The following is a 27,767-nucleotide window of genomic DNA, read 5'->3' as shown; positions in this document are numbered from 1 at the left end:
TCCCCACCTCCACTTACTTACACTATAACTATGATGTAATAATTAGTCTTTGTATATATAACTGTCAGTATCACAACCCTGTTAAAAAAAAATGTCTGTCACCATTGTTACCAAATACTGTTGCTAACATTATTAACCCCTTTTGTATCATAATTATATTGGTCCCTATTAAGACCAATATCATTTAAGATATATATATATATAACTAAGTCTATAGCCAATTTTTAGTGTATAAATTAACTTCAACTGAAAACTGACCAGTTTTACTATTTACAGTAACTATACTTTTAAAAGAATATGAAATTGTAAGTCTGGTAGAAATATTAATATTTTTATTATTTATTCTAATAATTATCATTATAATGGTTTGATGGAGATGATAGAATTTTCATAGTTTAGATCATTTGATCTTAAATGACATCGTGATTAAGTACTGTCAAGAAGTAAGATGGTAGTTGGAGATGGTCAACAGGAGACCCTGAACCCGGGTTTCGTGCTAATTGGCACTCGTCAGCAAGGTGTACCCGTAATCTTGAGGGATTTGGTGCTCTCTGACGGATTCGATCCCGTCTCCCCCAGCTGCACAGTCAGAGACGTTACCACTGAGCTATTCGGGCCAAGACCGACCTCCTGTAGGACTGAGATGTAATCACAATTGATTGATCACTGAGTGGTGATCAATGTCATGCTTGTCAAGTCTGATAGAAATATTACTCTTCATTATTATTTTTATTATTTATCCTAATGATTATACTGTTTTAATGGAGATTGTACAATTTTCATAGTTTACATCATTCAATCTTAAATGACATCGTGATTGGGTATTGTCAAGGAGTTTCCTACTGGAACTAAATATTTATTCAGTGATTCTTTGATTTCAGCGATCATTTACACGAGATATATACATGATGTAAACTGTGAATATTCTAATAGTTATTAGTTAAAAGGTTTTATAGTATTTCATAGTATTATAGAATGTGAAGATTACTTACTTACTTACGTCTGTTACTCCCAATGGAGCATAGGCGGCCGACTAGCATTCTCCAACCCACTCTGTCCTGGGAATATGAAGATTACTTATCCATATATTAAATAGAATAGCAAGAATTACTATGTAAAATTTTTTTTCTATTTTGTATAAATCAAATTTCGAGAATGTTCTGTTTCAAATTTTCATAGCCTTTAACTTAAAAAGTGGTAATGTTAATATTTCCAGTTTGTAGTAATAATTCTCTTTGTATTATTAATAATATAAACATGTAAACTATTCAGATTTAATAGTTGAGACCATGAATCAATTGAAGCTAGACCACCATAGAAAACCTGGAAAATCCACAAAACTCCTTCTGATATTCGGATCTAATCAAATTGTTGATAAATTGGCTAGATTAAATTTGTACATACTTACTTACTTACTGACGCCTGTTACCCCTCGTGGAGGAGCATGGGCCCCACACCAGTATTCTTCATTCAACCCTGTTATGATAAATTTGTACATAGATAGTTAATATTAAGTGTTTTTTAAAAATAAAAGGCTTAAAATGATTTTAAAATGATTTAATCAATAAAGAAGAATAATCACAAGCATACTGAATAGAATGATTTCACTATACTTTCATTGATGAAATTTAAATAATATTCGTAACAGAATCTAAAATCATAATGGAAAGATTCGGCTATAAAGTATATCGACAAACATGGTTAACAACGATACGCATTTATGTGCTGAAAATATATTAATGGTAATAATAATAAATAAGAAGCATAGTTACAATAGTAATGATAACAACAATACAATACAAAAGGTTTTATTTGTACTTACTTACTTACTTACCCCTGTTACCACCAATCGAGTATAGGCCGCCGACCATCATTCCCCAACACACTCTGTCCTGGACTTACTTTTCCAGTTCTATTAAACGTTTGTTCATTCTTATCATGTCTGTCTCTATGTCTCGGAGTATTGTGTTCTTTGGTCTTCCCCTTCTCCTTTAGCCTTCAGGATTCCATGTGAGGGTTTGATGGTTAATTTGTAGTTATTAATAATAATATTTATGAAAAAGGTTTATGTATTTGTGATGAACATAATAAATAATTATGTAATTACTCAAATTTATTAAGACCGAAATCATATTAATATGAGATTACCCAGATCATGTTACAGGCAAATAAGGAATTTGATAAGCGAGAAAACCATAAAAAAAAGCTTATTTGACTACAATTATATGCAAAATGACAGAAAAAGGTTATGACGCTTTTTTTTTCTGTATTCAAAGCTCAGATCAAAAGCGTTTGATGACAGTTGTCACTTCAAAATAGAATAAAACGAAACTTACTTACTTACGCTTGTTACTCTCAATAGAGCATAGGCCGCCGACCAGCGAAACCAACGAAACAGTGATTGTTAATTATTTTGAACTAATGACGGATATTGACTTTGTGTCAACTATATTTCAAGTGTATGGCGACTGTACTTGTGAAAATTTTGCTACCTGGGAACTTATTCTGAAAACCCAGTAGTAGCCCTTTTCTCTGTCCTTCTAATAATCTGGCTCTCATAGATAGATGTAAATTTAGACTGGTTTATAAGTTTCACTTATTTCATTATTACACATATTACGCAACTACTCATAGATTTCAGAAAACACTAGATACCAAAATTATTGAATGGAAATATATATATACATATGGATGGATGGTAAATCTATTAAATATATCTCATTATATGAAAATCATACTGATATTTAAAAGAAATATAAACATGGAAATTTATTTTTATTTATTTAAACACATAAATACTGGTACAAAGGAGCACTAAATAGATATGCGCCACACAAATCTCATTCGATTTGTGTGACGGCTATGATACTGCCCGGGTGCTTAAACCGAAGCGGGTGGTTTTTTTAGGGGTCCACACCCGGAGCCTTTCACCTTAAGGTCTGATCCACAAGGCAGTGGAGCATCGTGAGGAGATGCAGTCCCATGGTAGCCGGTGACCAACGACTGATTCATACGTCATTTGTTCCATCAGGATACTGGATCCCATGTTCACCATTGGTTTGGAATCAGGGTTTTCCAACTCCTCTAGGTGGACTTTCCGTGTCCACCAACCCAGTTAAAGCGCCGAACATCCTCTTTTCCTCCTCTCAGTTTTGTAAACAACACCGTGGCCTCGAGAAGGCAATGAGTAGGACCTTCCTGGCAGAGGCTATATACGCGTGACCGTTAGAGAGCATTTGGAGAGGGAGAGCGGACTCTCCCCACTCTCGGCCGTACCAGGGCATTCGGGGGAAAACATGGATAATAATAGAAAGTTAGTAGTTTGAGAAATATCAACCATATTTGTTAACAGAAACGATGAAATTATTATGATCTCCAGGAACATTATATATATATATATATATCTATATATATATATATATCAAAATTTAGTTGGTTACTAAAACAGTGATCAAATTGATTTGAGGATTAAATTCAGTAGATAATTCTTAGCATAGATTGACCTGCTTAGTATGAAACTGGGTGGATGTATATTTTTTGACAACAATATTCTTCACAAATGTTTCTTTATTATCTTATTTAAGATCTTTATTGGAACCTTTACATTATCCTATTATGCATTTCATTTTACATAAGTAGGTGAGTACCTAAAGATAGACTTATGTTTTACCTATATAAATATATTGTAAGTTATTTATAACTTCAGGACATCGTATGGAAGATTTCATGTTACGAAATATTGGGATATACTTCATCGAAATGTTAAACATTCAATAACGATGTAATAAAATAACACGTATTAGGATATATACATTATATATATACTACTACTACAAATGACAAATCAAATAATCCCTCTTATCTAAAGGGGGTTTTGTGGAGATTTTAGTAATTTTATATAGTTGAGATGATGAACCAATTGAAGCTAGACCACCATGGAAAATCTTGAAGCACTGGGAGTCCGTTTCGTCCTATTGTGCACTGCTGAGGAGTAAGTCCCACAATAGGACGAAACAGCCGTCAAACAGTGCTTTCAGGTTTTCTATCGTGGTCTAACTTCAATTAACTCATGATCTCAACTATATTATCCCTCTAAGTTCTTAGTTGTTTAAATTTTGAACTTCTGATTATCGAGCTTAAATCAATAATTTTTTTTTATTTAAAAAATGGCGTTGAATTACTCGCTTGGAAATTCAAAAGTAAAAAAAAAAACTGAACACAATAATTTAACCAAGTGTAAATTCCTTATAAAATATATTCAAATCAGTTGTTCACTTTGTAATCATTTTTATCATCCTTAGTCTATAAAAAAAAATTCCTTGGATGGACAGTTTTCCTAATATTTTCATACCTATTGAAAGATTTCACAGTAGAATATTGAATATTGGCGGCCTGTTTAAACATCTGGGCTACCTGTTTCTGTCATCTAGATATTTCAATAAGTTATCTAATTTCGTTTGTTTTAATACATCATTATGCCTATTAATCGTACAACCTATTCAGATGCATTTGTGAAAAGTGTAAGACCTTTCACTGTAAAGGTTACAGAATGCCTAATCAGAGATATCGTGGTTGCTGGCAATATGCAGCGAGAAGAATGTACACTATCCAGATGTCGATTGACTGGGCTGCTGAGTTCTAACTGGCGATCACTCAATATTTATCGTCAGGAAGGACGAAGAAGTAAGAAACGGAGACTTGTTGAAGTACTTTGTGCTGAGAATTCCATATTGTACCAAAAATATAATATTGAATAAAGCTAATAATAATAATAATAATAATAATAATAATTAGAAAGATTCAAAAGAATTTTCCTTTTCTATACATCAGTTGTTATCATATGAAAATACTTTTTTTTTCCATATAACTAGTTGGTCCTGCTTTTTACTTAGCCCAGTCAGTTAAGTCTAGAATAGCCTGTACGGTATGAATCGTTAAATTTAGTTTGTATGTTGATTGACATTTTGTTTTGTTTTGGAAATAATAATTACTAAACATGGATTAGATATTAAACGGATTGTGAGAGAAAAGAAAGTTGACAAAACTTTCTGAACTGATTCATATCAGTAATGGGCTTATAACGATGATCTTAAAAGCATAAGCCTGAGATAACACTACATGCCATTGATGAGGACCGAATCGAGGTGTTAAACAAACAAATGAATGTTAATGTTAATAAGTGAAATAATGAGTCAATTGAAGCTAGACCACCATGGAAAACCTGGAAGCACTGCTTGACGGCCGTTTTGTCCTGTTATGGGACTCCAAAGCAGTGTGCATCGACGATCCCGACTCACGAGATTCGAATCCAGGACCTATCAGTCTCGCACGCGAGTGCTTAACCTCTGGACTACTAAGCAGGTATCCAACGGTGTTAGTGTCTAACTTCAACAAATCCACAAAATTGAACAACCGTCCCAAAATTGGATGAAACAGCCATTCAGGGCTTCCAGGTTTTCCATCGTGGTCTAACTTCAATTGACTCATGATTTCAACTATAAATTTAATAAAATCTCCACAAAACTCCCCTTCTGATAATAAGTGATTATATTTAAATAAATGTCCAGTTATAAAATTAAGTAATATATATATTTGGAGGAAACTAAATTTTATGCCAAATTCTCTTCAACAATGATAGACTTTTCAAAGTTAACATAATAACGCCTAATATTTCTTTGTTGCACGTAATTTCTAGCTAAAATATTAATCAAATTGCTTTAATTGTGCGTGATTTAAAGTTCACTGATGAGGAATACACCAATTTACTATTGCATATATATATCTGATAGATTAAGAGCAGCATATTTACTTATGAATAACATCTGGAACTCAAAACAACTGTCTGTCAACCAACACCAAAATCTGAATTTTCAATACAAATATCAAGACAGTTCTGTTGTAAGGGGCGGAAGCCTGGAGAACTACGAAAGTTATCATCCACAACATATAGGTGTTTATTAACAGTTGTCCACGCAAGATACTTCGGATCCGTTGGCCAGACACTATCAGCAACATTCTACTATAGCAGAAAGCGAACCAAATTCCATCCAGTGGAGGAAGAAATGAGGAAGAATTGCTGGAAGTGGATAGGACACACATTGAGGAAATCACCCAACTGCGTCACAAGACAAGCCCTCACATGGAATCCTGAAGGTCAAATGAGAAGAGGAAGATCAAAGAACACATTACTCTGAGAAATGGAGATAGACATGAAAAGAGTGAACAAAAGTTGGACAGAATTAGAAAGGAAGGTGTAGGACAGAGTGGATCGCAGAATGCTGTTCAATGGCTTATGCTCTATTGGGGGTAACAGGCTTAAATAAGTAATATCTGATAGATTAGGCTTTGCTGTAGAATCACTTATCCGTTTTACTATGAATGTTGTGTTATATTTACTTAAATGAAACAACAATTTTATTTTATTTATTCAAAATTGTTGCTTTCCTAGACAAATACGTACATATAACTCACAATTTACAGTATTTTAATACATCAGTAATCAGAATTGAAGTTAGATAAATAAGAAAATGCAAAATATTATGATAAGTACAGATTTTATCAAGTTTAAAAGCCAATTAAGCCTAAAGCAAAATACAAACAGGAAAGCAAACTACTTTCGATTCTAGGTGATAATGATAGAAAACTAAACTTACATACGTTTGCTAGTCCTTACTATATAAGTCTTTATGTCTATCTTAATTATCTTTGATTATATCTATTAGAAAGTTACACTAACCGACAGTCAAAACATGAACAACATTCATTTCCTGTCTTAGAAGTTTCTAAAACTTCTCATACTGTAATTAACGATTACTATGATTATCTAACTGATAGTGAATAACAGTATTCAACACAAATAAATAGTAATATGATAGTAATATCCCAATGAGTAGAAAAAATTAGATTTTCTGACGTTTCGTCACTTGGTGTAAGTCACTTCTTCAGAGTAAATAAATAACCAAATTAACAATAAGCCAAGTTTAAATAGTACTTTCAAAATAATTATAGTTCTGTAGCCCAAGTGTTTAACAAGTTCTTGTTAGGTAGAATAAAAAGATTTAAACGAAAATTAAGTATGTGCATTTCAACTTATAATTCTTCATCAACTAGAATGAACAATATCACGATTTTTACCATAATTTTCTGACTTACTGACTTACGTGGTTGCTCACTGCTGAGGAGTCCCATAATAGGACGAAACAGCCATCCAGTGACTCCAGGTTTTCTATGGTGGTCTAGCTTCAATTGACTCATGATTTCAACTATATATTATTCATATCGTTTGATGAAACTCTAAGCTGTTTCCAAATGATAAGAAATGTTGAGGTAAATTGAATTGTGTTTTTGAACGAATTAGGCATATACTGTAGTGTGGTATACTTATATCCATATAAGTAGTATATGGTGACGGTCAAAAATGGAATGTATTTTGGCAAAAAATCGATAAGGAAAGAACTGAAGTGAAGCGCAATTGGTAGGAAAACGCATGAACAATGATATTAGAGAAGATGGATTGATATTTACAGAAGGAACAGTTAAGATTGAGACAATTGATTGTCATTTTGCAATTTGACTGTTTGCTGTATGGTTATCAGAATTCAGTGAGAGAGTCTGTAATTTGTGTCTAAATACATTCGATTGTCCCCACTCGTGTTCTGTTCACTACAATACAAAAAAGATTTCATGAAGCCATGCCAAATTCTATCTGATAAACCTCAATAGGAGTTTAAATAACCTACTCGTGTTCTGGAATTAAATATTTTCATTTTGTTGTAACATGTTATAACTGATATTTAAGTCCATAACTAAAATGAACAATAATAATAATAATAGTTGATCAGCACTTCGCAGTGCTGAGGAGTTCCATTCTATGACGAAACGGCCGTCCAGTGCTTCCAGGTTTTCTATGGTTGTCTAGCTTCAATTGACTCATGACCTCAACTATATAAATTACTATAATATCAACAAATATCCCTTCTGATATTAATAATAATTTATAGGTATCAATACCAAGTTTCGATTTGATAATTTCAAGTTAATTGAGCATTGGGTAGATTGTTAAAAAGAAATAGTAATATATTTGTAGTATCCCAATGAGTAGAAAAAATGAGATTTTCTGACGTTTCGTCACTCATTGTAAATCACTTCCTCAGAGGATAAGTAATCAAATGTTAACATTAATCCAAGTTTAAATAGTACAACGAAACAACACAAATATTAGATGTAGTTAATCAAATATAAACAGGTCTGAATAAATCAATGTCATATCATTTCATTTCGGTCAAGGTGTTTCATAAGCGACATGTTTGTAAATTTGTGTTTGTATGTGTGCACTGTTAATACATTATAACTGATATTCATAAGTAGTTACTAAGGTATTTAAATATTTATATTATGTAATAGAACAAAATTGGTTACGCTTGAAACGCCTATCATAGGTTCATCCCTTTTGTATAATACCAAAGTATTCTTTTTTTTTTAACTCATTAGGGAATTTTCCGAAAGTCATAAAATGTAATTAATAATTCATTACTACTCATATAATTTACCAAGCTCATAAAGCCTATAACAAAATATGCACATAATTAAGTAATCATTAAAAATCTGTCTTCATAATTGTTGTCATCATCAACCATTTTATGTTATTTCGTTTAATAGTATTATAATGTGCATTACTTATATCCATATAAGTAGTATATAACGATGATGAGGTGTAGAATGTATTTCAGTAGAAAATCGATAAGGAAAGAACGGGAACGAAATGCAATTGATATGAAAATGCATGAACAATTATAATCGGAGACGATGGATTGATATTTGCAGAAGAAACAGTCAAGATTGAGACAATTGATTGATAGTTTACAAATTTTTATAGTTGAATTTATAAGTCAATTGAAGCTAGACCACCATGGAAAACCTGGAAGCACTAGATGGCCGTTTCATCCTATTATGGGACTCTTCAGCAGTGAGCATCCACGATTCAAATAGCTCATTTGGCTTTTGCCAACTTACGTCACCTATGGCGAAGACGAGATATCCGTCTATCAATTAAGGGACGAGTATACTGTACAGCAGTTTGCTCTGTTCCATTCATGGATGTGAAACATGGCCATTAGGAGTAGAAGATACTCGTAAGTAACTGGGATTTGACCATAGATGCTTTATAAATATTGCTTGCATCTACTGGCATCACCGGTTAAGCAACAGTGAGGTTAGGCAAAGTGTATTAGGTCCTACGTTGTTGCTGACTGACTGACTGACTGGCGCATCCACGATCCCGCCTCACGAGCTTCAAACCCAGGACCTATCAGTTTTGCGCGCGAGAACTTAACCTCTAAACCACTGAGCCGGCATCCGGTTGTGTTAATGTCTAAATTCAACCAATCCGCGAAATTGAGCAACCGTTCACCATCACATTCGATTGTCCCCACTCATGTACTTGTTTACTACAGTATTACTAAAAGTACTAATCATTCTATTCACACTATTAAATTGATATAACTTACATTACAGACATATATATCAGTGTCATTTTTCTTCTAATAACACAAATACTGTCAAAATCAACTATAACTTGTAAAAAAAAGGTAGATCATATTCATTCTACTTTTTAGTTAACTGTAAATAAGTCATCATTAAAATAAGTATATAAGTAGTATATAAATTAGAAACATAAATAAAAGTGATTCTAATTGACTTTTATGAAATATTTATTTCCTGGATACAAATAAACTTGTCATTTGTTATCTTTAGAAGTTATATCGATAATTAAAGGAGAGAGAGACAGAGAACATTATACTAATCCATTTACTGACTTAATCAATTTATCTATATGGAAAATAGATATCTACAGGAGGCTAGGGAAAGATTGCATTCTAAATTGGACTATCTGACCCATAAAATTATTTTTCTTTCTTTAACCCTAATTAGTCAGTAACCGAAGTTATCTAATATTTGAGTTAGTATGTGAGCTTACTATGAAGATATTTGTACTTTTCCCATTGTATTAATGAGTAATGACGAGTACTGAATACAATATTGTTATGGATTTTGTTATCATAATATTGATTTTTTGCAGTCAAATTTATGAAATTATTGTCAACAAAAAAGATAACAATGAAGGTGTTGTAATAAATCATGTGTAAGGTTTATTGTACTACTAGTGTAGTGAACAAAACACCGGTTGGGACAATCTCACTAAATTCTGATAACCATACAGTAAACAGTTAATTTGCAAAATAACAACCAATTGTCTCAATGTTAACTGTCCCTTCTGTAAATATCAATCCATCTTCTCAAATATTATTGTTTATGCGTTTTCCTACCAATTGCGCTTCATTCCTGTTCTTTCCTTGTCGATCTTCTGCCAAAATACATTCTCTGTATGACCATCACCAAATACTACTTATATGGATATAAGTAGACCACACTACACTAGTATTATGACTTTTTTATGCCCCAATTAGCTATGAACTTAGTAACAAAGTTTACTGTATGAATAAAAATGGCACACATCATACATTAATCATTTCCCAAAACCAACAGTCAGAATGTTTAAAAGATCAGACAAGTATCTAGCACTAAAAGCAAAGATGGATAGTGGCTGACAGCCGAATCTAGGACGCGCGTTTCGTCCGATTGTGGGACTCCTCAGAAGTGCGCATCCACGTTCCCGCTTCTTGAGATTCAAACCCAGGACCTACCAGTCTCGCGCCAGAGCGCTTAATCACTGGACCACTGAGCCTTCATCCAACGGTGTTAATGTCTAACTTCAACCGATCCACGAAAGTGAGCAACCGTTCACCAATTGTCTTCAGTGAGTTGTTATCTCACAATAGTGGTCTAGTGGTTAGGCGCTCGCGCGCGAGACTGATAGGTCCTGGATTCAAATTTCGGGAGGCGAGGTCGTGGATGCGAACTGCTGAGGAGTCCCACAATAGGACGAAGCGGCCGTCCAGTGCTTGCAGGTTTTCCATGGTTGTGTAGCTTCAATTGACTCATGATTTCAACTATGAAAAATTGAGTATGTACCATTCAGTTGAAATATGTTATGAAACTAACTTGAGACAATGAAACTATACAGTTAAACTTCTTTTTTTAATCCAGAATATAACTTGGAAATGTATTTTGTTCCAATCCTAAAGTTTCTATACAGTCAGTTTTTGTCTTAAGATCTATTATATTTACACTTAAGAAGGTTAGAGCCTATACAACTTATCGACACACCTTTGTTTTACCACTTATCATAAGAATTCTAGATGGTAAAAATGATAGTTTCGTTAATTATCACTTAAATATTAGCTTCATTCTTTAAAGCATCAACCAACGGAGCTTTGTATTACGATAAAATGTTAAAGTGTTACTGAAACAATAAGTTGGTCTATCTAAGATACATGTCGGGTAGTTATTTCACTTTCCACTAAAGGCCATTAAATTAATACCTGTAAGTATTGTTAACAACACTGTTACACATCAAGTCAATTAGTTCAGAAGCAAAGCAGTCGGTTACTAGTAATAATGATTGATAATTGGTTGACATTAAAAAAATATCGAACATTTTATCTTAATTCAATAACTAGATAGTAAAGAACACAACACTAGACTTAAAATTACTTGGTTTGATATTGTAATTAATCTCTGTTCCATACTATGCTTTATGCTGCCTGATTTCGATATGTTATTTAAATACAGACATTTACTAACTGTACATATTTGAAAGATACAAGTAGTGAAGGAGAACACAAATGGGGACAATCGAATATACTTGAATATAAAATTACAGAATATCTTAGTGAAATCCAAGAACCATACAGTAAATACCTCATATGCAAAGTGTCAATTGATCGTCCTTCGTTTCCACAAAAATCATTCTCTGTTTTCGTTTTCTTTTCTTCGATCTTCTTGAGCTTCAGCCATCATGCATTTCACTTTCTATTGATGATACATAGTATTATATCTGTTGACATCAGTAGAACATAGCACACCAGTACCAACTATTGAATTTTAATAAAAAAAAACTAAAAATCAACGTTTTATCATTACTTACCCCTGTTACACCCCCCCCAATGGAGCATAGGCCAACGACCAGCATTCTACAACCCACTCTGTCCTGCCCTTTCCTTTCTAGTTCTATTCAACGTTTGTTCATTCTTCTCATATCTGTCTCCATTTCTCAGCGTAATGTATTCCTTCGTCTTCCTCTTCTCATTTGACCTTCAGGGTTCCATGTGAGAGCTTGTCTTGTGACGCAGTTGGGTGATTTCCTCAATGTGTGTCCTATCCACTGAGTCATGAAACGTCAGAAAATCTAATTTTTCTACTCATTGGGATATTACAAATATATTAATTTATTTATTACGAATATTATATTACAGTCTGAAAAACATTATTCATTAATGTTTGCTATCATTAAAATAATGAGCATACCATTCGACAATTGTTATTTTGTTGGATTAAACTGAATAAGTTCTGACTACAAGTGATTCTGTTCCCGATTATGAACATAAACTAACTAACAGTATAGTGTTGTGAAGATTGTTGAATTTCATTGAAATTATGAACTGATCAATGTTAGAACACTACTGAAAACCTGGAAGTATTAGATGGTGTTTGTTTGCGCGGGTGAGACTCCCACATGCGAGTATGTAGATATGCACCGTTAAGGAATCTAATGTTAGGACCAAACGACCGTCTAGTGTTTCCATGTTTTCATTAGTGTTTTAACGTTGATCAGTTTATGATTTCGAACAAACTAACTGTTAAACAACCTAAAGAAACTCAAAATATGAAGGATAATTTAACAAGGTGATATATACATATATATATATATGTAAGTGCTAGTGATATTATCTGTAATTCCCAATAGAAGTGGGACAAGGTTCGAACCTACTACTCGATGATTTAAAATTAAGATCTTCAGTCAGAAGATCATCTCTTTGTTACTAAATTACTTCACACATTTATATTTTTGCAAAAATTGAGACAATCGTAATTTTCTTCGAAATATTTGATCTGATTATCAAGCACAATTATTTCAAATAGACTAATTCATAGTGAACAATCAGTCACTAAATTGTATATATTATTCAATTTCTTTTTAAAGTTAAAATGTTTGCCTGTGATTCTAGGTTGAACATGTTAAGCATAATATATCATAACCTAATTTACTGTGAATTGGTTGACTTCTTAGAGGCTTCTTTTTACTAATAATAAAACAGCCACAATATTAAAAGGTAGTCAGAAATCTTTATTTATATTGTGAAACTACGTAGTTATTATTTGCCCGACCGTTGCTGCTATCTTGACGTAGTGGTCGAGCTTGCCTATCGTGACAAACCAATCGAGCTATACTGACAAACAATCGTTCCTCAAGGTCCTACCATGCCAGACAGGTCGGCTGAAGAGCGGTAAGTCTAAAAGCAGCAAACCCAAGGTCCGAAGGCGAAGTCGTACTGCTGACTGTACAGAGGTGTGACGGCAGTAAGGTGTTTCCTTCAGACAACCAGTATAACAGCGATGCTGTCTTCCCACAAGGAGGGGTGAGGTTAGAAAAGGTCGATCCTAAAAATGCACACCTCGCCTCATCCCACGGATTTCTGTCTCCGGCGGTAAGGTCCTTTGAAGAACGGAGCTAACACAAAAACTACCCACAAAAAGGTCGTGTGTGACCGACCTCAAACAATTGTCCCTTGAGCACTGTGGTCACGCTCTTAGGTCACTGAGACCACTTCTAACACAATTTCCTTTTCATGTACCTCTGGAAGAACCCTTCCACGGTGTGGGCAACCGGGAAGTGGTAACTGCCCTCACACCTTTAACAGCACGCAAGATCTCTAAGACTGAGTGATTATTTTATCGGATTAAAGAAGTAATTTACAGTCTAGTTGATGAATATGTAACTTATTTTACAACCAATAGCATGATGAGGAAAACGTCAGAATTCATAACATTTATCTGTTGAATAGGTGTAATAATATGCATGGTTACATAGAAATGATTCGTTCTGAAAGCATGTGTAATACAAAATGATAAGCAACGCTGAAATCTCATTAGGAAATACAACTCAGTTAACTGTAATCCAAGAGCATAAAACGTATTTTTTGTCATTGTTGTCTGTCGCGTTTATTTTACAACCCTTCTGTTATTCCATAGTATTCCAGAAAGTTTTAAATGATGAAATTATCATTTTTCGTTTAGCATATAAAGTAGAGTAAACTTTTTGACCTCACAAGTATACTCATATTTGGTTTTTAAAACTGAAAAGACAGTATTGAGAGTTGAGCTATGGAAATCTACAGTTGACGTCTTATATTATTTCCAAATACTTAGATATTTTCTATTACGAAAAAGCTATCTTTGTAAACCCTCAAACAAACAAAATTATTTACACTATTACATATTGAAACAGCTCAACCTTATTGCATTAATGAGTCTTTCATTGACTACAAACACTACAGTATCGTGAATACGTATAATACTACTCTACTTCACTTATAAGAACATTGTGCATCAGTTCAACAATAATAATATTGTCTTAACTAAGTATTTTTCAAACTTGCAAAAGTAAGCCTGTGAACGAGAACCTGAGTGGGGACGAACGAACGTAGCATAACATTACAGAATATCTCATTAAAATATGAAAACCATATAGTGAACAGTTTTTTTGTAAAAAAACAATCAATTGTTTCAATTTAGACTATTTCTTTAACAAATATCCGTCCATAGTCTCCGATTATAATTGTTCATGCATTTTCGTACCTATTGCTTGCCGTTCCCGTTCTCTCCTTATCGATCTTCTACTGAAATACATTCTATACCTGATTATCGTTATATACTACTTATGTGGATATCAGTAACCCACACCATAGTAATACTTCAATAAAAAGATATTTTCCTATGAATTTCAATTCATACATTACAATTCAGACTCTTTATCTCAGTTCATAAAATGTTGATTTAAGCTGATTAATAGTAGAAAAGAAAAAACAAAAAAATAAAAAAATAAAAAAACGAAAAAACAAAAAAACGAAAAAAACAAAAAAACAAGAAAACAAAAAAAACAAACTTAAATCCGTTCAATTTAACACTTTCTATTAAAAATAATGAACATTAAAAAACACACTGAAAGGGGATAAGTTAAACATTTCCGAATAATTAGAGAAAAAAATTATTTTTTCATGTTTTTTTTCTCGTTTTTTTTATGAACTGACAAAAACTACAAGTTCATACTTAATAAAAATCTATAAAGTAAAATAAAAAAATTTTTTTTGAGGAAAAAACTTTTTTCATGACCTTAAGTTAAAAAAAAGGAAAACAAAAATAATTGCTGTAACCCTTAATAAACTAATAGAAAAAAGAAAGAAAAACAATTGATTCTATCACAAGGGGGGTTTTGTGGAGATCTTAGTAATTTTATATAGTTAAGATCATGAGTCAATTGAAGCTAGACTATCATGAGAAAACCTGGAAGCACTGGATGGCCGTTTCTTCCTATTGTGGAACTCTTCCGCAGCAGTGCACATCCACGATCCCACACTCGCGAGATTTGAATCCAGGACCTACCAGTCTTGCGCCAGAGCACTTAACCAATAGACCACTGAGCCGGCCGGCATCCGATGGTGTTAATGTCTAACTTCAATCAATCCACGAAATTGCGCGATCAACTTCCATTGTACTGAGGCAGATACCTGTCTCTACATGACAATTGGTTCTAATTGATTTACACAATTTTTTTATAAACTTTTATTTTAATTATAAAAATGATTATTTATTTTTTATAAACTCCACCTGTAGATCATCTAGTGTTACTACTGGTCCCAAACCCGGTTAAAGGAGGATGGTTTGGTATGGGGTTAGCGACCCCATCCCGTAGAAAAACTAACTCGCAAAAAAAACGCTAACCATAAAAAATAATTCAAACCATATAAACTCTGTCCTAGGAGTTGAAAGAATAATTATGATGCCTCATGATGAAAGCCTAGATTTTTCGGAATTCACGAGGCCGATGCCCCTTATTTTTTATAAGAAAAAATCGGAAAGTTATGGCAATAAACTATTCGTAATTATAAGCGAAGATGAATAGTGGTTAGAAGTGAAATCCACGACGCGCGTTTTGTTCTGTGTGGGACTCGTCAGCTGGATGTATCTGCATCTCACGGTTAATGTTTACCCTGCGGATCGAATCCAGTACCGTTCGCTTCAAACACCATCACGTTATCCACTCAGTTACTGAGTCCTGATAGTCACTTGCTTGTGTAATGGGGTGAAATTTAAATGCACTTCGTAATGTTTACTTGCATCTTCCCATTGATGTTTAGGACTGTAATTGATCAGTCTGTTATTGGCATATGTGCACCCTGTGCATATTGCCTCCATATAGCCTTAGTTCACAAGCATTCTCAGCAAAGATGGATAGTGGTTAGCAGTAGAATCCAGGGCGCGCGCTAAAAATTTATTTAGTAATATAGTCGTAAAAATAATATGATTGTGGTAAATAATAATGCCTTTCTATGAACTATAATAAGGGACACTTCTTGTTTACATGTATAAAGTGTTTTCAAATATTGAAAATGTTGGAGCATAACTGTAAAAAAAAACATTTTAAAATACTGTTGTTTTTTCTTCGAAGATATGTTGCAATTATTCACTCATAACATTCAAGTTCTAGGGTAAAAGCTGCACATAAGTTTAAAAATAGAGCAGTCGTTACATGAATTGAAGATCCTCAATTCAGTTTCTGGTAATAACATGACCACCTACCAATTAAAGTTTGTTAAACCAAGACAAAATAACTACTTCGTGATTGTTATTCGTCAATAATACCTCAGTTAAAGTTAGCCCATGATGAAGACTTCAAACATATGATTTATTAAACTTTGATATTCAATTAAAAAGAATAAATCAAAGCACTTACATTCTTATTTAGTTGACTATATTAAATATTAATTAGTTAGTTGATGACTTATTTACATAGTTGAAAGCGTAAGTCAATTGAAGCTAGACCACCAGGGAGAACCTAGCTTCAATTGACTGACGCTTTCAACTATGAAAATACTAAATCTCCCCAAAAAAACCCGCTTCCGATGACTTATTTAGTCAATTATTCATTGAACTATAAGTTTTGATGTTGTACAATATCGTTTTTTCTAAACAAGAAAAAACTAACTGTAACTTATTTGTTAAATTATCACAATTACTCGAAGTAATTTAGTTGCTTTCAAATAGAATGAGTTTCTTTTCTTAGTAAACATGAAAAACCAGTCTAGTTTTCGAGCGTGTTGACTGCTTCACTTATCTTGGGAGACTCATCAACCCTTGTGATCTGGTGTGTGACGAAATCTCAGTACGGATACAGAGGGTTCGTCTAGCTTTCACCAGCTTGTGTCATTTATGGCGTAGGCGAGATATCCGTCTAGCAACCAAAGGAAGGGTTTACGGCACAACAGTTCTTTCCGTCCTACTTTATGGATGTGAAACATGGCCGGTAAGAGTAGAGGATATTCGTAGGCTGCTAGTTTTCGATCATAGATGTCTTCCAATCGTTGCTCTCATATCCTGCGACCACCGAGTAAGTATTGCAGTTGTTGGGAAACGGGTATCAGGTAAGGATGACAAATCGATTGATGAAGTAGTGAAGCTTGATCAGTTGAGATGGCTGGTGTAAACTACCTGGTTAGGATCCACGAGATGATAGCAATCGATGGTTAGAGACCTTGAGTGACATGGCTCAAAATCGTTTACAATAGAGCAGATGCATCCACTCTTTGTGTCCTCCCAAATTCTAATCTTCTGAAATCTTCATGTCCCTTTCTCTTTTCTTCTCTTTCCAAAATTATTTCACTATATTATACTGCTTGAATAACATCTTCAAACCTTAATCATTTGGATTACTACTTATACTCTTACTACTTCTACCACTTTGGGATTGGAATCGCTAACTACATCTCTGGGTAAATGTGGTATGGCGACTCGACCTGATGTGTGTACGTACGAAGTTCTACGTTGTGACTGATTGACTAGGTAGCTGCATATATATATATATATATATATAATTCTCAAAACAATGTATTTGAACAGGTTTCCGTTTCTTACTTCTTGGTCGATCGTAACGATAAATATTAAATGATCTCCAGTTAGAAGTTAGCAGTCAAGTCAATTGACATCTGAATAATTTACATTCTTTTCGCTGCATGTCGCAAGCAACCACGATATCTCTGATTAGACCTTTTGTAACTTGTACAACGAAAGGTTGTACACTTTTCACAAACGTAACTGAATAGGTTATGGAATTAATAGTCATAATGATATATTAAAACAAATAAAAATTGGATAACTTATTGAAATATCTAGATGACAAGAACAGGTAGCGCAGATGTTTAAACAAGCCGCCAATCAATTTATATATATCTAAGTTTTAACATAAATTCAATTGTGTATAATTATAATCTATGCTGGATTTTGACATATTATTCTTTTTACCTTAATACACCTTATTATCTTTAAGTTATGTCAATAAAAGTATATTCCTTTTCCTTCTAACTTAAACATTATCCGGTGTATAGCTTTACATTGTTTTTAATTGTTTGCAAAAAAATAGTAGTAGTAGTAGTAGTAGTATATTTTAGCAGTAGTATATTTTCACTTTTCCGCCATAACAAAAAATATGACAGAATAGATTACTTTTTGTTATCTGATTTTATTAATAAACAATTAAATAAGAAACAGTGTCATTTTATAGGTGCAAACTAAATAATCAGTATAGATTAGATTGTAAACTATTGACTGATAAAGAAAGAAGAAATAAAACAGAAATCAAACTAAAGGATTTTATCAGAAGTTTTATGGATATGATAGTGAATTTAATAGTTGAGATCATGAATCGATTGAAGTTAGACAATCATGGAAAACCAAGAAGCACTGGATGTTCGTTTCGTCCTATTGTGGGACTCCTCTGATACTAATCAATATATGCTCACTAGTGACTGGCTCCATGAGGTCTTTTCTGGAGTTCTAGTGAGAAGCAGTGACCAGTAGAGTTCAACTGGGTCTGCTGTAAGATGGTAACTCACTGAAGACGATGGTTTGGGAGTCCTCAGCAGTGCACATCCACGATCTCGCCTCGCGAGATTCGAACCCAGGACCTATCAGTTTCGCGCGTGAACGCTTAACCCCTAGAACACTGAGATTTCATTTTAGATTATTTAAAAATCATTTTTACAATGAATATGCTATGATTATGATTACCTATAGTGGACAACTACTTATCGCATATATGTCTTTGAATAATTGTATTATGAAAAAACTTTAATTTATAATCGCACCAATCAGATTTAATATAGTAGATTTTAAATTTTAGCGCTAAGTTTATCTGTCTATAGGACTAAATAACATTTCAGTATTATAGTTGATGTCAGTTTGTGATAAAAAACCTTGGATTAGCAACTGAAATCGATTTGAATGTAAATCCAAGTCTTAATTTACCCGTCGTCAGTAGTTATAACGCATGATAATAAATCAAAGATCACAATAAAGCTAATGATAAGAGAAAACACGAATATGAATAGTTTAGTTACGTAACAATTGTACAATAGGAAATAGGCATAATACACTGGTCGATAAATAGTCCTTAGAGTTACCATTCATAATTCACCAGGGGATATAACACCTCCCTTTTTTGAGAAATTGGGAGTTGACATCCGGATTTTAAATTTCTCGAATTCATCCTCCCCCACGAAAGACTGTTGGATCCTCATGTACCCAAGTTACCATTATTGTGACATTATTTAAAACATATTCGTCATATTTAACAGAGAATCCACCAGAACTGATTAGATCGTGAGGATCGAAGACGTTCGATTTGAGGTCACCAGCGTCTGATTCTTCTGAAACAGTTTCCTTGAATTTACTCGGAACCTCATTAGTAGATAATGAATCATTAGGATAATCAGTATCTATGAAAGTTGTATTGGATTCTTGATTATCATTTAATGCATCCGATATTTTTCTCCCATTTTTATAAGAGATTTGAACAGGAACATATGAATTAGCAAAATAATCGGGATCTAGCAGAACAATTAAATAATCTTGATCATTAGATTCATTAGAAAAATTTTTTGCATCGTGACTGGTTTGATTTGGCGCCACTGTATTCACTATACTGCTCGGTTTGTTTCCCATTTCTTCATGCGCGGGTACTGCAGCACTTTCATAAGCATTTAGCAAGACATTGTCTTCCTGTGAACAGAATAATTCACTGTTTGCACGTCCTTTTTCAGGAATAACAGGATTTGGACCGTTTATAGGGCATGTATCTGAAACACGTAGTACTGGACTACTGGGCTGATCATGTATAACTGCTATTGCTTCGTTTAATTTACTGTTTGTCATGGATTCATTGAGGCTTTCACTGGCATATTCATTCATTCTGCAATCGATTTCCAGCTCTGTACGCAATTTAGAAATCAATGCGTCAACTTCCGTTGTACCCCCAAAACATGGGTGATTCAGCAGCTTCGCGTGTAACTTGCCAATGAAATCTGATTGACTTTTTCTAAAACGCTGCTCTTGTTGCTGGATTAGCAACTGAAATCGATCAGAAGTTAGAGCCATTTTGTTTACCCGTCGTCAGTAGTTATAACGCATGATAATAAATCAAAGATCACAATAAAGCTAATGATAAGAGAAAACACGAATATGAATAGTTTAGTTACGTAACAATTGTACAATAGGAAATAGGCATAATACACTGGTCGATAAATAGTCCTTAGAGTTACCATTCATAATTCACCAGGGGATATAACAAACTCTTAACCTTCATTTAACCCTATTAAATAGATGGACATTCTCCAAGTCACTTATCCATTACTTAAAAATCATTCATAAACTTTATAGTTTTACCAAGTTATTAGATGCATAAAGTTATAATCACTATTATTATTGATTTACATTTTGCAAACTTTCTGTCAATGAAGAGTCATTCATTCATTTGAAACCTTTGAAAAATATTTAAAATGTTTACATATTTCAATTTTTCCCCCAGTTCTTTCGACCAATAACTCTGATGATGAAATAAATTAATATAATGTAACAGAAAATAATTAAATATTCATTCATAGACTTTATAAGCAAAGATGTATAGTGACTAGCAGTGGAATCCAGGTGGCTATTAGGACTCAGTAGCTAAGTGGACAATTATGGAAAATCTGTAAGCACTGGATGGCCGTTTCGTCCTATTGTGGGACTACTCAGCAGTGCATATCCACGATATCACCTTGCGAAATTTAAACCGATGACCTATCAGTCTAGCGCGCGAACGCTTAACCTCTAGACTACTGAGATGGCTAGCATCCAACGGTGTTAATGTCTAACATCAACCGATCCACGAAATTGTTTTAGCAATATTGTTATCTAAAATAATTTTTATATAAAAAATTCCCATCAACATTTTGAACTAGAAAAAAACATTTAAATACTGGATTCCTGGATTCCACTGCTAGCCACTAACCGTCTTTGCTTACAATGCTTGTGAAATAAGGCTATATCGAGGCAATACGCATAGTATGCACATATGCCAAATAAACAATACTAAGTAAATTTCAACTTCATCCCATTGCATAAGCAAGTGGCTATCAGGACTCAGTAGCTGAGTAGATAACGCGATGGTGTTTGAAGCGAAAGGTACTGGGTTCGAGTCCCAGAATGAACATCACCTCTGAAATGCAGGTACATCCAGCTGACAAGTTCGAAATAGGATGAAACGCGCGTCGTAGATTCCACTTCTAGCCACTATCCATCTTTGCTTACCATGCTTGTGAATTTAGGCTATATCGAGGCAATACGCACAGTATGCACATATATCAATAAGAGACTGACCAGTTGCAGTCCTAAACATTAATGGAAAGATTCAAACAAACAATACTAAGTTGAATTTAAACTGGGTTTATTTCTTGTTTTTTTATAATGGTCAAAATGTCAGTTTTGAAGAATTAACACATCCTTCATTTTGTAATGATACTTAGCTTACAAATGATCAACATTTACGATAGTTTTGGTCCAAAGATTACGTGAACGTTATAATCAACTTTGATCCATTAGTTCAAGCTGTATTCTTTGTAAACGTTGAATAAGCAGTTTTTCGTCTCATATATATGATAGTATAATGTTACTTATGTAAACAAAACAGATATTGTTTACCAAAACAATGAACTTTATACTGTTGTTGAATATTGTAAACCAGCTACGAATGTCTAGCGGACAGCATAGCTGATATAAGTTCATAAGTTGAAATGTTTTGTTAAAACACTAGTTTATGCTAACCTCAACTGATCAGATAAAAGATTGAGCTCAAAAAAAAACCACTGCCTACCTCCAAAGGCGATTTCGACTAATGTAAAAGTAGATTAGGGAAATATTAAACTTAGGCTAACCAAGATATAATATCAGTTCACAAAGTCACTTACTGTTAGTTCTAAACGTAGTAGTGCATGTAGACTAACTGATTTAGGTCTAGGCGATTATCGTAATCAATAGTTGAAGATGTTGGATACAATAGCTCAATATCGATCGCAATATTGCAGTTGCATTCAATATTTGTTTCCCTCAAGTCTTGAGTTTTAAAATTCTTACTTCAATCTCCAGAATTCATCCCTTCTTCTCAAGTCATTGTCTATAATGAATGTTTTCTTCTACTACTAATACTATTGCTATCTCAATTACTTTAGCCCTTTTCTTAATATTTTCATCTCACTGTTCCGATATAATGTCGCAGCTTAAACTGACATACATGTATACCAGGTTCTGCGTCATTTCTGATTGTATAAGTAACGAATAGATTGTTATTGTATTCTATTGAGATCAAGTAGTTATTAAACACAACATTATAAAGCAAACTAATTATCTAGTCACAACTACTCAATCTATACTAGAACGTTACATTAATTTTGAAAGTCGTAGAAGTATAGCTTCTGAAGGTGTTTTGTATCTAATAATTAAGACAGTTTTATGGCTTCATGCTTATACTGTTAATATGGGTCACATAAAAAAAACTGGGTTTGAATTTCGAATAATTTGATAATAGTACTTTTAACACTTATTATGCCATATTTTACAATTCTAAATTAATTTATTAATAACTGAAAAATTCTTTAGTTATCAGAAAGAGTTCAAATCTTGAGAGGAGGGATCGTGGATGAGAACTGCCGATGAGGAGTCCCACAATAGGACGAAACGGTCATCTAGTGCTTCCAGGTTTTCCATGGTTGTCTAGCTTCAATTGATTCATGATCTCAATTATTAAAATCATTAAAAAATATCAAATATTTTATTTTGTTTTCCGTCAACTCAATATACACAAAAATATGCTAATTCATTGATCATTTTAATTATTTTCTGGAAGTTTCTGATTCTCGAAGCTGAATTACCTTCCATTTTTTTAAGATCCAGTTTTCATTACAGACTGATATCAGTTGTAGAGTTATAATTCCTCGGTAATTCCATAATTTAGTCATTTCCCAATATAGGTACTCCTAAATCACTTCATATATATCCTGTGAAACAGCAAGTTCACATAATGCTGAATCAAAAGCTAAATAAGGAATGTATTTGGTATAATTTATTCTAGTAATTCATTTAAGTAGATAAAACATCAAAGATGATAAAATTTAGATTGGATTAAGTGATCGGTTAAGTGCTCCGGCGCGAGACTGATAGGTCCTGGGTAAGAATCTCGAGGGTGCGGGATCGTGGATGCGCACTGCGCACTGAGGAGTCCCATAGTCGGACGAAACGGCCGTCCAGTGCTTCCAGGTTTTCCATGGTGGTATAGTTTTAATTAACTCCTGATTTCAACTAAAAAAAATACTAAATTCTCCACAAAACCCCTTCTGATGGATTAAAATAGACAATTCAATTCCTTTGTGTTTCAGCTTACATAGTTCATATAGATATAGTAAGGTAAGCTAATAGACAAAAAAGAGAATGGAGTAGGCGATAAACAGTCAAGAACACAAATGAAGCATACACAAAGAGTACAAGTACAGAACTAACAAGGATACAAATAAAAATGACTCATATGTTATATACTGTCCGACTCAACAAGTTAAAGCTTCTCAAAAGTAATATTATGAGTGCTGAAATTAATTCTTAAAATATATAATAAAAAAATTTATTTATGATTTCAACTTTATAAAATTACTAAAATCTCCATAAAACCTCCTTCTGATAATGATCATACGCTCACTAGTGACTGGCTCCAACAGGTATTTCCTGGAGTTCTAGTGAGAAGTAGTAATCAGTGGAGTTCAACCAGGTCTGTTGTGAAATAGCAACTCACTGTAGACAATGGGGAACGGTTGCTCAACTTCGTGGATTGGTTGAAGTTAGACATTAACACCGTTGGATGTCGGCCGGCTTAGTGGTCTATCGGTTAAGTGCCCGCGCGCATGACTGATAGGTCCATGGTTTGAATCTCTAGAGTCGGGATCGTGGATGCGCACTGCTGAGGAGTCCCATAATAGGACGAAACAGCCGTCCAGTGCTTTCGGGTTTCAACTATATCGAATAAAAACGTTAGATGAAATCATTTTATATTGATCTTATATCAGGCACTGTGGATTAACGATGATTCCATATTGTCATAACAAAAGATAAATTATTAAAGTTTAATGAATACCACGTCACACTGTCTGATTTTTCTCGGTTATTGATGCTCTTAATATTTTTTTACTGTCCATTAACCAGAATTACGGTGATTTCAACGATTTCTGCCTTCTATCAGTCTACATATAAATTTATAGTAGTTTGAATAAAAACATCCAATTTATTTCAAATTCAAATCCATAAAAGTTTGTTTTTTATGGATCTCAATGGTAGACAAGTTTCCATTATATGGAACTTAACATAGAAACTAATAACTTTTCAATTAACTGACAACTCAATTGACAAAATTAAAATCGCTTTAATAACTTTTGTTTGAATAGAAAAACAGATGATCAGCAACCGGAAAAAAATAATGATACGTTTAAATGAAAAATAAATTGACTAGGCAGTGCGCATCCACGATCCCTCCTCGCAACATTCGAACCTAGGACCTGCCAGTCCCGCGTCAGATAGCTTGACCGCTAGACCATTGAGCCGGCTGTCATCCAACGGTGTTAATGTCTAACTTTAACCAATCCACGAAATTGAGCAACCGTTTATCAATTGTCTCCAGTGAGTTGATATCTCACAACAGACTCGGTTGAACTCCGCTGGTCACTGCTTCTCACTAGAACTCCAGGAAATATCTCTTGAAGTCAGTCACTAGCAAGCATATGATTATAACCAGAAAGGGTTTTGTGAAGATTTCAGTATTTTCATAGTTGAAATCATGAATTAATTGAAGCTAGACAACCATGGAAAACCTGGAAGCACTGGATGGCCGTCTCGTCCTATTGTGGGACTTCTCAGCAGTGCGCATCCATGATCCCGACTCTCGAGATTCGAACCCAGGACCTACCAGTCAATTTTCACTTCATTTATAGGGGTGTATGTATTCCTATTGTTGATGTTAAGGTATTCAATTAATTACTGTATATTGGGAGATGTATATATCTAAACAGATTCCCTTGATATTATCATTTAATCGCAAGTTTTTACTAAAACTGGATAGTAAACAAGGATGGAACTCATAAGACTAATCGATTGTAGTCCTTAACATTAACAATAAAAATATAAAGACCTTTTAAAGTAAAGTGAAAACTCACTATCTTTTTCACTATATTGTCAGTCAACTTCTGTCATAGTTACTGGTTGGAATTTTATTCATTTAGTCCAATGTTTCATTTCTTTAACTAAATACATTGAAAAAGAAGAAAGGTGATTCAGCAAAGAAAATTTTCTTTTCGACGATTTCGTCTACTTACTTTGTACTCTCCTATTCATAGTTAATTTTATTTGCTAAATGGTTCTCCGAATCTTACGCTGTCCGGTTGTCCAAACGATTACAGAAGTCAATCAAAAGTTCAGTCTTGGAGCACCTAGCCAATCCTCCTTTAAAAGTATACATACATTTAGAAGAGTGGAATCAATAAGAATCCAAATGAAAAACTTATGTATAGAAGAGGTTATTGCTATCCACCAATTTAAGCCTAACCTTTGCGTACAAAAGTAGTATGTTCATTCCCTCATTCTTCCATGACCATAACCTCCTTTTCTACCTTCCACAATCTGTCTATTTTATTTATTCTGACTTACTTTACCAATCCTGCTCCTTTCCCATTATTTTTACGACTATTAATTAGCAATTATTACAACTTTTAACAGTTTTCCTCTTAATAACTATTAAATGGACGATTATTTTACCTTACTGCTTTTTCATTAGCCCATTATTACATAATTTTCTTTCAATATCTGAATTTTAATTCTTGAAAACATACCACTTCAAGTTCTTTTCAATTAATAAGCACCTTTCTATATCACCAAAGAACAATATTTTAGCAAATAAAATTGACTTTACATAGTCAAGATCATGAGTCAATTGAAGCTAGATCACCATGGAAAACCTGGAAGCACTGGATGGCCATCTCGTCCTATTGTGGGACTTCTCAGCAGTGCGCATCCATGATCCCGACTCTCGAGATTCGAACCCAGGACCTACCAGTCTCGCGTCAGAGCACTTAACCACTAGACCACTGAGCCGACCGCAATTCAACGGTGTTAATGTCTAACTTTAACCAATCCACGAAATCGCGCGACCAACTTCCATTTTACTGAAGTAAATACCTGTCTCTACCTGACATGGATTAGCTCCACTGGTCACGACTTCTCGCTAGAACTCCAGGAATCATCTCATGGAGCCAGTCACTAATGAGCATATGATCATTATCAGAAGGGGGTTTTGTGGAAATTTTAGTAATTTTATATAGTTAGGATCATGAGTCATTTGAAGCTAGATCACCATGGAAAACCTGGAAGCACTGGATGGCCGTTTCGTTCTATTGTTGAACTCCTCGGCAGTGCTCATCCACGATCCTGCCTCGCGGGATTCGACTATAAATACGATTGTCTAGCATCAGTTATTGAAATCGTCGAAATGAAAATTTTCTTCGTTGAATTGCTTTCCTTCTTCTTCTTCAATGACACAATAGATTCTTTCATATAACTACATTTGATTTGTGTTGACATTATGTAGGACATTCACCTCTATGAACTAGGTTTTCGTGAGATGATCAAGAATTAGGTAAAGTTAAACCGATTCGAGTGGATATCTAGTTGGTGAAATATGTTAATCGACATAAATGTATCTCAGCTGTTCTAGTTATTTATGTGTAAGGTAAGTTATTTTTCGTTCCTTAGAAAATCAACAGGGAAACGTAAAAAACACTCCCGATATATATGTCTTCTTTCATCTAATAATTTTAACCTCTGAACTCATTTCTTTTTTTTTTCTTATTTTTTGTAGGTTTCTGCGATTATTATTGGTTGTATTCTGTTGTGGTTTCATTTTGTGTCAAATGATGAATAGTCGATACGGAGAGGCAGATTATCGTAATGAAGATCTTGATAGATATAATGCATTCTATGATGATGATCCTAATTACATTCAAAAACGTGTTCAATTTCTACGTCTTGGTAAAAGATTAGCCAGGAAATCTGCTTATCCTTATGTTGGTTAAATATTATGCTGATTTCTTTAAAAAAAAGCAACCTACAGAAAACAACTGTTTAACAAAAAGATAACTTTTTAAAATGAAACTAAATTAATATATATATATAAGTAATTATTTACTAAA

At 33.7% G+C, this 27,767-nt stretch overlaps 1 protein-coding gene across 1 annotated transcript; it reads left to right on the top strand.

Moving 5' to 3' along the window:
* Positions 1-247: 247 nt before the first annotated feature.
* On the top strand, positions 248-27,767 carry Smp_136760 (hypothetical protein). The gene is made up of 2 exons (XM_018799698.1): positions 248-305; positions 27,437-27,767. Exons 1-2 carry the CDS (start codon positions 298-300, stop codon positions 27,648-27,650), a joined length of 222 nt encoding a protein of 73 aa, XP_018651461.1. The 5' UTR covers positions 248-297; the 3' UTR covers positions 27,651-27,767.

Source organism: Schistosoma mansoni, chromosome 3 (genome assembly GCF_000237925.1).
Source record: "Schistosoma mansoni strain Puerto Rico chromosome 3, complete genome".
Classification (NCBI taxonomy): domain Eukaryota; kingdom Metazoa; phylum Platyhelminthes; class Trematoda; order Strigeidida; family Schistosomatidae; genus Schistosoma; species Schistosoma mansoni.
Note: the sequence above shows the minus strand (reverse complement) of the source record. Positions and strands in the feature narration are given on the sequence as shown.